Source organism: Dipodomys merriami, unplaced genomic scaffold (assembly GCF_024711535.1).
Source record: "Dipodomys merriami isolate MVZ:Mamm:240054 unplaced genomic scaffold, mDipMer1.0.p SCAF_28, whole genome shotgun sequence".
In the NCBI taxonomy this organism is placed as follows: domain Eukaryota; kingdom Metazoa; phylum Chordata; class Mammalia; order Rodentia; family Heteromyidae; genus Dipodomys; species Dipodomys merriami.
Window position 1 is genome coordinate 16,175,094 of NW_027204270.1, and position 12,916 is coordinate 16,188,009.

The 12,916-nt window shown below is 38.2% G+C and overlaps 1 protein-coding gene across 17 annotated transcripts in view; it reads left to right on the forward strand.

The window, feature by feature from the left end:
* The window catches only part of Eif4g3 (eukaryotic translation initiation factor 4 gamma 3), a 234,209-nt gene that overhangs the window by 157,861 nt on the left and 63,432 nt on the right, over nt 1-12,916 (forward strand). For all 17 annotated transcript variants that reach the window (XM_070037719.1, XM_070037734.1, XM_070037733.1 and 14 more), the window contains one exon: nt 4,463-4,660. In XM_070037719.1, coding sequence (XP_069893820.1) covers nt 4,463-4,660 — 198 coding nt within the window. The remainder of the gene's footprint in view (nt 1-4,462; nt 4,661-12,916) is intronic.

Below are 12,916 nucleotides of genomic sequence, written 5' to 3' on the forward strand. Positions count from 1 at the left end.
GCTTATGTAGTGCTGAGGAATCGAACCCAGGGCCTCAGGCATGCAAGGCAAGCGCTCTACCACTGAGCCAACTTCCCAGCCCGATTTTACCTTTTCTTTACAACTGAGACTTCTAGTGTAATATTCAAGATGTCATTTTCTTTCAAAATAAAACTCTAGGCTATCAGTTTCATATTTCCAGGTTGTTCTATATCTAGTACAGAAGTTTCTCAATAATAATTCCTTCCTAAAATCTTTTTCTCTTTTTTCAGTTAACCATCTTTTTCTGTTCTTCATAATTTGTACAATTACCATTTCCATATAATGGTGTTCTCTGACACAGGGCCTATGACCTCTCCTACCTAAACTGCTTTTAGTTTTCTGATCTCTGATCAACTGCTAGTGCTTGCCTTATTCAACTAGATTTGATTGTGGAAGGCATTTACTGTACTTTATGCTATATCTGTACCTAATACAGAATTTAATGAATGTCAAGTAGATACTCAGCTGAATGATTTTCAATAAATATTTATTACTTTATGCTGTTTTTCTTGGCTTACATTATCTTCTGAAAATACAGCTTATTAAATAAAGATTTTTTTTGTAGTATAATGAATAGTTTAACATTTACTTGAAATTTTTTTTCAGTGATGTAAAGGAGAACTTAATGTTTTAAGCCTGAAAGATATTATCTCTTGGTATATTCAGTTAAATGAAATACAAAATCTCCCTCTTACCCTTATGTGCTTTCAGTGTTTTTTTTTTTCTCTTTACAAATGCAATATTATCTCACTGAAGAAAAATTTAACATTGTAATCTTTAAAATTTAAGTTAATTATCTACTGCCCACGGGGCACTGTTAACATAATTATACCTACCCATGGATTTGGATCATCTTTTGGTAAACATTTTCTAATAAAGTATTTTACAAAGTGCTTTGCATTGTGGCAGTATATGTGTATTCAGTTGCTCTCTCATGTTCCCTACCATTTGCTCTTTTGTGCTGTTTAATCTCAGCCATTCTGTTGATCTTGTTTTTAATTTGCAGTTCCTAAGTAACTAATGATTTTAAACATCTTCTGTGTGCTTATTTTCAATACTTGTGAATACTTGCAATCTAGGGTAAAGTTTTGTTCATGTCTTTTGCCTTTTTTTATTGAGTGGTATATTTTTTTATTAATTGATTCTGTTTTAGTCTTTATATATTCTAGATACAAATTCTTCATGAAATGTCTATATGGAAAAAGTGCCCTTTCATCCTATGCTTTGTCTTTTTTTTTTACGAGTATCTTTGGCAGAGTGGAAGCATTTCATTTTGGTCATATTTAGTTTATCAATTCTTTATGGGTTGTACTTTTGCTATCATTTCTAAGAAGTTGTCTCATAAACCAAGAATAAAAAGCTTTTTTTCAGCCGGGAGCTGGTGGCTCATGCCTGTGACCCTAGCTGTCATTTCTTTTTTTTTTTTTCCAAATTAAGTTTTTTATTGTGAAGATATTGTACAAAGGGCTTACAGTTACATGAGCAAGGTAATGAGTATATTTCTTATCCAGCAATGTTGCCTCCTCCTTTGTTTTTCCCTTACCATCCCTTCACTCCCAAATCCTCAGCTACATCCCTCCCCACCACCTACCCCCAACTCCTAGCTGTCATTTCTAAGAAGTTGTCTCATAACCTCAAGAATAAAAAATTTTTTCAGGGTTGGGAAGGTGGAAGGTAGCTTAGTGGTAGAGTATTTGCCTTGCATGCATGAGGCCCTGGGTTCGATTTCTCAGCACCACATAAGCAGAAAAAGCCAGAAGTGCCACTGTGGCTCAAGCAGTAGAGTGTTTGCCTTGAGCTGAGGGACAGTGCCCAGGCCCAGAGTTCAGGCCCATGACTGACCCAAAAAAAAAAAAAAAAAACTTTCAGCCAGGCTCTGTTGGCTCGTGCCTGTAACCCTAGTTGCTCAGGATGTTGAGATTTAAGGATTACAGTTCAAGGCTAGCCCAGACAGGAAAGTCTGTGAGGCTCTTATCGCTAATAAATTACTAAAAAAGCCGGCAGTGGATCTGTATTTCAAGTGGGAGAATGCCTTGAGCAAAAGAAGCTCAAGGACAGTACCCATACCCCAAGTTAAATCCTACCCCCCAATTTTTTTTAAAGAAGCTTTTTTTCTTTTGTTTTGTGAGACAGGTTCTTACTGTCTAGCTTCAAACTGGCCATCCTCTTGCTTCTGCCTCTTGAATGCTATATGTTTCAGTTTTGTGTCAAGTTTGGTGATCCATAGTTGTTAGATAAGCATCAAGGATCCTTTTTTTTTTCGTTGGTCATGGGGCCTGAACTCTGGGCCTGGGCGCTGTCCCTCAGCTCTACCATTTGAGCCACAGCAACACTTACTGCTTTTTCTGCTTTTGTGGGGTAAGGAATTGAACCCAGGGTCTCATGCATTCCCAAGCAAGCAGTCTACCACTGAGCCCCCAGCTCTCCTTTCTTTTTTTTTTTTTTTTTTGGTTGGTCATGGGGCTTGAACTCTGGCTGGGCCTGGGCTCTGTCCCTGCGCTCTTCAGCTCTTGAGCCACAGCACCACTTCTGGTTTTCTAGTGGTTTATTGGAGATTAGAGTTTCACGGACTTTCCTGCCAAGGCTGGCTTTGAACCATAATCCTCAGATCTCAGCCTCCCAGTGCTCCTTTCTTTCTTTCTTTCTCTCTTTCTTTCTCTCTCTCTTTCTTTCTTTCTTACTCTCTCTCTCTTTCTTTACTTTCTTTCTTTTTTATGAATATCCACAGTTTGTTGAAAAGACTGTGTTTGTTATATGTCTGTCTACCAAACAATACCACATTTTATTTATTTATTTATTTATTTATTTATTTATTTATTTATTTATTTATTTATTTATTTTTGTCTGATTGTGGGGCCTGAACTCTGTCCCTCAGCTCTTTAGCTCAAGGCTAACGCTCTACCACTTGAGCCACAGCACCACTTCCAGCTTTTTTCTTTTTGCTTATGTGGTGCTGAGGAATCGAACCCAGGGCCTCATGCATGCAAGGCAAGTGCTCTACCACTGAGCCACCTTCCCAGCCCCAATACCACATTTTTAAAATAGTGACTGTATACTTAACATTCCCCAACTTCTTTTTTTGTATGTGTTTCTCAATTTCATTTTTCTTCAGAATCACTTAGACTCTTGTAACTATTTTGTCTATTCATATAAATTCTTGAATGTATTTTTTATTTCTTCCAAGAACTAAACACAAGTACCCGACTAGGCTTGGATGGATATTATATTAAATGTATAGAGCATGTTGAGGAAAACTAACAAAGATGATATATATCTCCATTTATTCAGTTCTTTTTAGTTTTTTTTTTTTTTTTTTACCAGTGATCTGTAGTGTTCATCATGTGGCTCCTGTAGCTATTTTATTAGATTTTAAGCTAAATATTTCTTGTGTTTTGATGATACAGTAAATGATACTTTAAAAAGTATTTTTAATTATTTATTGCTATTATAAAATTCAACTAACATTTACATTTTGACATAGCCTACAGTAAGTTCCTTTTGTTGACTGATTTTTCTATATAAATAATTGCATTATCTGTAAATAAAGTTTCCATCTTTTTCAGTTTATGTCCCTATTGTTTATTTCTTTTTACCTTATTGCACTGATTTGGACCTCTATATGATACTGAGTTGAAATGGCAAGAGTAGACATTTTACTTCGTTATTAATCTTAAGGGAAATATTAAGTATTTTACTGCTAAGTTGTGTTATCTTTTCTAGCTTAGGCTGGTCCCTTCTATTCCTAACATGAGGGCAAGTTTTATAACTCCTTTCTTTGTCTAGTGTTTCCTACCATAGTTTATATGAGCTGAAATTTAAACCATTTCCTATATTTGCATATTTGAAATATTTTTGTTGTTGTTGTTCAATTCCAGGGGCTCTAGAAGTTGAGCTACAGTCCTAAACCTTTTGCTTTCATTTGCGTATACTTGAGCATACTTAGGTTGCCATCCTCCTATGTATGTTTCCTGCATAGCTAGGTTGACAGATGCATGCCACAATGCCAAGCCCACTAGGTTAAGATGAAGTTTTGGTAACTTTTTTTTAAATGCCTTGACTGACTTGAACCTTAATCCTTCTGATTTCTGCCTCCCAGTAACTAGGATTACAGCATTAGTCACCTTGCCTAGCTAAAGTTGTTTTCTATAATGGTTTATAACAAATTATTTTGCCAAAAATCTTTTTTTTTACCCTAAATAGTAACAAATTAGATGGAGTTATCAAATGAAGGACCATGAAAGAAAGTATTCTAGATGACATTCCTATACTTGAAGGTGTTTGTAGTACTTAGGTTTTAGAATTGTCATTAGTAGTTAAAAAGAAGGTGGTACATTTTAAGTTAGTTGTTTGAATTGATGGATTTGCCTTTCTGATTCAAAATCCTTGTAAATATTTTGTGTAGTCAAACTTATAAATTGTTTGTTTATTGTGACCCTTCTAGGAACTTTTTAGAAAAGTTCGAAGTATCTTAAATAAACTGACACCACAAATGTTCAACCAACTGATGAAGCAAGTATCAGGACTTACTGTGGACACTGAGGAGCGGCTGAAAGGAGTCATTGACCTGGTCTTTGAGAAGGCTATTGATGAACCCAGTTTCTCCGTGGCTTACGCAAACATGTGTCGATGTTTAGTAACGGTAAGAAGAGAGGAAGGAGTAAAACCAGAAATCTTCAAGAGGTATATTCTCCCCTCACCACACATTCTTCCCAGGAGTGTTTTTGGGGGCAATGTAAAGGGGAGAATATATTTTAACATGTACTAATACAATATCCTTATTGATTAAAAGGGGAGGAGCTGATCCCAATCAAGATGAGGGAGATTGGGTAAGGCTTACATTAGTAATGAGAAATTATATCCTGAAGCATCATCTTACAGAAATAAAGCACACACTTCCATATTTACTTAAGTTAGAAATTAAACAACCTGTTGGTTCTAGCCTCTTTGAAAATAAAAGGACAGTAGTCTTAAGGTCAAGACGGTTCAAGACAGGTATCATCTCTTAAAACTGGTAGATTTCTCTCTTTACATTGTCCACAGCTATTAAATTCCCTCTCCCAGCCTGTGAAAACTAAGTCAGAACAGAATCAGAGATCAAACAGCTTCTGCTTAATATTCATTCTTTTCATATATATAAAATATATTCTGCAGTCATAATACTGCCACATGCTACATGTGTTCCTGTCGCTGTTTCCAAGGTACCTGTGCCAGAGATGTGTGTCCTTTAATATTTGGGGTTTTATTATGATTCATTGTCATCATGCCTTGCTTCTTTGAAAAGTGAGTTGAAAATGCAGACTTCTGGTGTCTACCAGTATATATATTTTTTGCATATTTTTCCTGGTCCTGGTCCTGGCGCTTGAGCTAAGGGTGTAGGTTCTGTATTTGAGCTTTTTTTTGCTCAAGACTAGCACTCTTATCATTTGAGCCATAGCTCCACGCTCTGTGTGTGTGTGTGTGTGTGTGTGTGTGTGCGCGCGCGCGCGCACACAGGGGCGGGGGCGTGCATGCACACGTGCGCACGTTGGAGATAAGAATCTCATAGGCTTTCCTGCTCTGACTGACTTCAAACCACAATCCTCAGATCTCAGTGTCCTGAGTAGCTAGAATTACAGGCTCTTCCACTATTTTTAAGCACTTGTGTTGAAAGGTAGTTCAGTCTATTGGGACTTGGAAAAGGAAAATGTTCTGGTTTATAAAAAGCTCTATTAAAGTCATTTTGGGCAGGGAGGGAAAAAGCAATTCCAAGTGGGGAGGGGAATCATTTAGATGTGATGTAGCAGGATGTTGCTGTCTAATTTGATGGACTACACAAAATAATTAATAAATTACACGTAATAAATATCACTAATTGTGAGATGTGACAGTTGTATTGAAACAAACAGAGTGTGAGTTGGCTGAGAAAGTATAGTGGTAAAGAATGTATTACAAGTAGGTTGGTGTCTAAAGTGGCAAGGGTTATATTCACTGGCTTTGGACTCCTACAATCTGAGGTTCAAAATTTAACATTAACATTTAAGCTGAAGCAGTGATTCAACCCTATAATCCTAGCTACTCGAGAACTGATTTGGAAGTTCACTGTTTCAAGGCCAGCTTAAGCAAAAAAATACCCTCAAAAGTCTTGCACAACCACCCCCATCTCAACCAATATAAAAAGCTGGCTATATTGTTGCATGTCTGTCATCTCAGCTACACAGGAAGCATAAATAAGAGAATCACAACCCATGCTATCCCAGGCAAAAGTAATCCTATTTGAAAAAATCTAAAGCAAAAAGGGCTGTATTTGTAGTTCAAGTGGTAGAGTGCCTATAAGCACAAGGCCATGAATTCAAATTCTAGTACCATTTCTCAAAAAAACTTAAGTTTATAACCTTAGAGCAGTTATAACACCAAAATAGGTGACCATATAATAAATTAAGATATTTGCTAAGTTTTTAAGTTTCAGCTTTTAATCATCAAAATAAAATTGATTCATACATGTAGCAGAATTAATTGACTGTGTTGCATTCCTAGCTATTTGGCCCTGTAGCAAGCCATAAATAAATTGAAACTATATTGGTGATCAATAACTAGGTACAGATCACGAAGGTCTTGAAATGCTGTCTTTAAGGTCTTGAAATGCTGTCTTTAAGATTGTCATAATAACAATCCATCTGTTGAGTGTCTACTACCTTGCTGTATGGGCAGATATATTATATATGGTAATAGCATATGTAAAGGTCAGTATTATTAGCTGTTTATTGAATCAGAACTGTGACTCTTAGAAAAAGGATAATAAATACCTTGCTCAGGGTAAATGGCAATGCTAGAATGCAAACACAAAATTATTTAACTCACTCAATTGTCATTTTACCTTCTAGTATACCATAGTTATCTGGAAAAGAAACTGACTTCTCTTATTACCCTTACTTTCATTTTGGTATCCATCATAGCCTCTAATCATACTTCAGTGCTCTTTCCCAGTTTGAGGATTTATACTACAGGCAGTAAAGATTTGTTTATGTTTGTAGAAGGGTAACTGGCATTAATGACAAAGACAAATATTCAAAGGAAGAGGTCTTATTATATGTCAACAACTTAAGAAACATTAAAAATTTTTACAGGATTATTTTAAATTACAAAAGAATGACCTACTTGAACAATATAAAGATATACACAGAAAACAATAATGCTGTTTCTAGCCCTAACTGGTTAATGCCCTTTCCCTTTAAGACAATCAGAGTGAATAATTATGGAAGATATCATCTCCCATAATGTTCCATAATGCTCTCTTTTTCATAAAAACAGCTAGATGCCTGTAATTCTACCTGCTCAGGAGGTTGAGGCATAGGATTGTGAGTTCAAGGCTATTCTGAGCAACATCAGGACATCCTGTCTCAAGAAAACAGAAGAAGAAGAAGAAGAAATATGTAGACTTGAATCAAATTCTGGAGTTTTTATTACTTCAAAATAAATTCTCTAAATTTATATATTAAAAAATGTATCTTTTTAACTTAAAGAAAATTTTGGTTTTGTTTCTTTCTCTTTTTTTTAGGTCCCAGGGACTCAAACTCAGTACCTGACACTTTCACTTATTGCTTAGTGCACTACTAACTATGCCATACTTCTAACCATCCCCCCCCCCCCCGGCTTTTTTAAGCAATCTTGTTATAAAACTAAAGGTGGCTGGCAACTCAAAATGTAGTCCAGGCTGCCCTTGAACTTGTGATCCTAAGGCTGCCTCTGTCTCCTGAGTGCTAGGAATTACAGATATGTACCCATACTTGGTTTATTTTTCATCTTATGAAGTATAAGATAAATTTGTTACCTAGGGAAGAAAAATTTTCCATTTATTGTATCTGACAAAAGTAATAATGTAAATATTCTGTTTGGGAGTGATTTTGGGGGGGGGGGAAGGTCCGGTCGTGGGGCCTGAACGCTGTCCCTCAGCTCTTCAGCTCAAGGCTAGTGCTCTACCACTTGAGCCACAGCGCCACTTAGGCTTTTTTCTTTTTGCTTATGTGGTGCTGAGGAATCGAACCCAGGGCCTCATGCATGTAAGGCAAGCGCTCTACCACTGAGCCACCTTCCCATCCCCTTGGGAGTGATTTTTAAGCTACTGACAAGCTAGGTATCTAACTCTCCAAGTATCTATTTTAACAGTTCTCATGATGAAAACTTCAGAATACCACTGAAAGATACAGACAGAAATATGTAGGGGGGCTGGGAAGGTGGCTCAGTGGTACAATGCTTGCCTTGCATGCATGAGGCTTTGGATTCAATTCCTCAGCACAAAATAAGCAGGAAAAGCCAGAAGTGGTGCTGTGGCTCAAGTGGTAGAGTGCTAGCCTTGAGCTGAAGAGCTGAGAGATAGTGCCCAGACCCAGATTTCAGTCCCCATGACCAACAACAAAAAAAAAGAAAGAATGTAGGAATCATTAATATATGGCTTGGTATATCTCAGCAAAGTGGTCATACTTGGAACCTAGACAGTACTTCTCATTGCTCCTTAAGGGGTTACCATTAGGAGGTGCACCCCAGCGAGCTCAGAGTCATAGCTTGGTAACAGAAACCATAAACAGATTTCAGATCACCACATGTGCAGTAAACACCTAAAATACGTAAAGCCAAACTTTGAGAAGATAGCTGAGGAAGATTGATTTGTTTGTTTCTGAAAGATGCAAAATGAACAACCCATGAGAGAAAAATACTTAATTCAAATGTTAAATTTTTGCAATAAAATTTCTCTGAATAAAACGTAAAATCAGAACCAGGCATTGGTGGCTCACGCCTATAATCCTAGCTACTCAGGCAGCTGAGATCTGAGGATTGCTGTTCAAAGCCAGCCTGGGCAGGAAAGACCATGAGACTCTTATCTCCACTAAACCACCAGAAAACTGGAAGTGGTGCTGTGGCTCAAGTGGTAGAGTGCTAGCCTTGAGCTGAAGAGCTGAGGGATAGTGCCCAAGCCCCAGACCACCCCACGCCCCACGACCACCAAAAAAAACCCAAAACATAAAATCACAGTTTGGATGAATCTGGAATTCGTGTGATTAACAAAATAATAGTCTCTAGTGAGTGCGGAAAAAGAAGCGAATAGATTTAAAAAGAAAAAATAGGGCTGGCAAGGTGGCTCAGTGGTAGAGTGCTTGCCTTGCATGCATGAGGCCCTGGGTTCCATTTTTCAGCACCACATAAGCAGAAAATGGAGCTATGGCTCAAGTGGTAGAGCACTAGCCTTGTGTAGCCTTGAGCTAAAGAGCTGAAGGACAGTGCCCAGGCCCAGAGTTCAGGCCCCATGACCAGCAAAAAAAAAAAGTTAATAAAAATGTTCAATTCTTGGGCTGGGAAGGTGGCTCAGTGGTAGAGCGCATGCCTTGCATGCCAGAGGCCCTGGGTTCAATTCCTCAGTACCACATAAGCAAAAAGAAAAAAGCTGGAAGTAGTGCTGTGGCTCAAGTGGTAGAGCGCTAGCCTTGAGCTGAAGAGCTGAGGGACAGCGCCCAGGCCCAGAGTTCAGGCCCCACGACCGGTCCCAAAACAAACAAACAAAAATGTTCAATTCTTGTGCCAATCCCATGCCCTCACTTGGCTTTCTGGCTCATGACTGTTACTTTGCTACTTGTCCCACTTCTAGTCCAAAACATGCATTGAAAATCCATTGACTGGTAAACTTAATAACAAAAGTTTTTTTGTTATTTTTTTTAGGAGCAAGATAAGCACAACTCACCTTAACTAGACTTAGCAAAATAAAACCATTGTAACTGATGGCAAAGGTGAATATAATCACTTGGCATAACCGGGAGGAGAGTTGCACACCACCACACTCAACTGCTCTTGGTTTAGTTGGGGTATCAGAAACCTGTTACCTCAGCTGGCGTCAAATTTCAGTCTTCCTTATCTCTGTCCCCAAATAGCTAAGATTATAGGTATGAGCCACTGTTTCCAGCTGTTTTCACTTTTTAAAAATCATCTAAGTACTGGAGGTAAAATCCAGGACCCTTGTGCATGCTCGATAAGCACTCATTGTACTGTATCCCCCAGTCCATATGTACCTCTGTTTGAAACTTCTTTTGTGCCAGGCACAAGTGGTTCACATCTGTAATCTTAACTACTTAGGAGGGTGAATCTGCGTATTGAGATTTGAAACTAACCCAGGCAGAAAAATCTGAGACACTCCATCTTCAATTAAACAACAAAATGCTGGACTTGAGGCATGGCCCAAGTAAGTGATAGTGACAGCCATAATCCAAAAACAGAAAGCACAGGGCACTGAGTTCAAATCCTAATAAACAATGCAACAAATAATATAAATTTTAAAAAATAAAAGTAGACAGGCACCAGTAGCTTGCGGCTATAATCCTAATTACTCAGGAGGCTGAAATCTGAAGACTGCAGTTAAAAGCCAGCCCAGGCAGCAAAGTCTGTGAGACTTATCTCCAATTAAACACCAGAAAGCCAAGTGGTAGTGCGAGCCTTAAGCAAAAAAGCTCAGGGACAGCGCCTACACCCCAAGACTGACCCAAATAAATCTTCCTTAGTGCCTGGTACACTGGATGGATGGTAGATCGTATTTTGTTATAGAATAAAATTTCCATGACTACTTACTATTTTGACTATATAGATGAAATTGATGTTAGTAGTAGAAATGGCTCTTCCAAGTTGCTTTATAAATGTTGCATATATGCACATATATGAACATGCATACACCTACACACAGATACTGTGTTACAGGCTTCATAAAAGGCATTAATGCTGCTTCTGCTAATTTAACTAGTTATCTCTGAAGAGGCCTGCAAGACCCTCTTTACAAACAGCATGCATTTCACTAGAATTAGAACAATTGAAATGAATGACAGATGGACAGAAATAATCAAGAGAAATGTCCTATGGCTAAATCTGTAAGGGCAATTTGTAATTTCAGTTTTGGAACTTTAAATTACTGCACTTTTGTTTTAATCATAATTGAAATGAAAATCCCCTGTGGACTATAAGCTTCTCAGTTTCTCATGCCTGGAATTGTAGTTCCTGGCACATAATGGACCCCCCGGATAGGTAAAGTGCCTGAATGAAAAAATAGCTAACTTGAAAGGGATTTTTCCCCAATGTGGCCTGTGATAATTTTTTTTTTATATCACTACATATTTTTTAGTACCATGCATTCCTGAAATGTAAAGAAATGGCAGCCACTTTGTGTCTGATTATGCCAGATCCAGAACTTATAGTATTTCTGCTTTTGAGTGCTTATAGGAAAACCATGAAAAGAGTGACCGAACTGAGACTGGGAAAAGAGACTTAAGAGAGCAAAGGAGACTGTGAAGCCTCAGAAATAAAACTAGGACCTAGGAACTGGTGGCTCACAACTGTAATCCTTGCCTTGCTCAGAAGGCTGAGATCTGAGGATCATGGTTCAAAGCCAGTTGGGCAGAAAAGTCCCCATGAAACTCGTATCTCTAATTAACCACTTAAAAAACTGTGCAGCTATGGCTAAAAGTAGAGCACTAGCCTTGAGCAAAAAGAGTTCAGGGACAGTGCCCAGGCCCTGAGTTCAAGTCCCCAACTGACCCCCCCCCCCAAAAAAAAAAAAAACCACCAGAATTACAGACATGATTGCAGCCTTGAGAAATAGCTGTGGCTGGAGTCAGCTAGAGGAGGAGGAGGTAGACTGAATGTCCTTGCTGAAGTATGGAAGAAAAGGTTGACTATAACTGACCATCACAATCCCTTTTGAGTCATGTGGGAACTTCCTCATTTCATACCTCAAGTGTATCTGATAGAGATGCATTTTCATACCTGTGTTCATTGTATATATGTACAGTTTTAGCAGGTAATTTAGAAAGATCAGAACATAATTATTGATAGACGATAGCATGCTTACTATGGACTCAAGAAACAATTGAAGAACTGCTTTATTGCTGTTTCCAGTTGTAAACTATTCTGTAGAAACCAGTTTTAGAGTTAGCACAGAATGGCCATTTGCTTTCATTGTAATAGTTGTTCCAAATACTTTGCCTCAGACTCAGAAATGCTTTAGAGGCAAAATGAATAGTGGGCCTTGGGTTACCACCAGCAAGCTATGTGTTCTGAGGTAGCACCGAATACTGAGTGCACTACATAAGGCCAAAGCTTGTCCTTGTATTTTCTGTTTTTTTCTCTTTGACTACACAATTATACAACTGACATATCTTTTTTTTGTTGTTGTGAAAATACCGTATAGAGTAGTTACAGTTACATGGGCAAGATAATGAGTACATTTCTTATCAAGCATTGTTGCTTCCTTCTTTGTTTCCCCTTCCTATTTCTTCCCATTTCCCCCCACCCCACAAGGCAGATGCTGTTGCAAAATGAACATTTGTGTTCCCTTAAAAATCCTTGGTTATCAGGCATCAGTGGCTAGCTATTCAGGTGGCTGAGATCTGAGTATGGACATTCAAAGCCAGCCCAGCCTGGAAAGTCCTTAAAACTCTTACCAAAAAGCCACAAGTAGGGGTGTGGCACAAATGGTAGTGTTATGTTAGCCTTGAGTGAAAATGCTCAGGGATAGCACCCAGGCCCTGAGTTCAAGCCCCCATCTGACACATGCATGTACACACATACAGGAGTCATAGGTGAAACTCTTAACGCCCATCTGATAGTATTATGGGCATGTAGTAAGTTAACTAGGTTTAATTGAGGTGGTTCAGGGATATGAAGCTCCTATAATTGGATTAGTGCTTTTGTAAGAAGAGGAAGAGACACCAGAGCTACTTCTGCCTGCTATATAATAGACAGTAGGAAGTCAGCTGGCTTCTAGCCAGGAAAGGGATCCTCAGTAAGAATTGGCTTCAAAGGTATGAAAAATAAATACCTCCTGTTCAGACCACCTTGTCTGTGGTTTTTTTTTTTTTTTTTTTTTTTTTTTTTTGGGTCCGGTCAT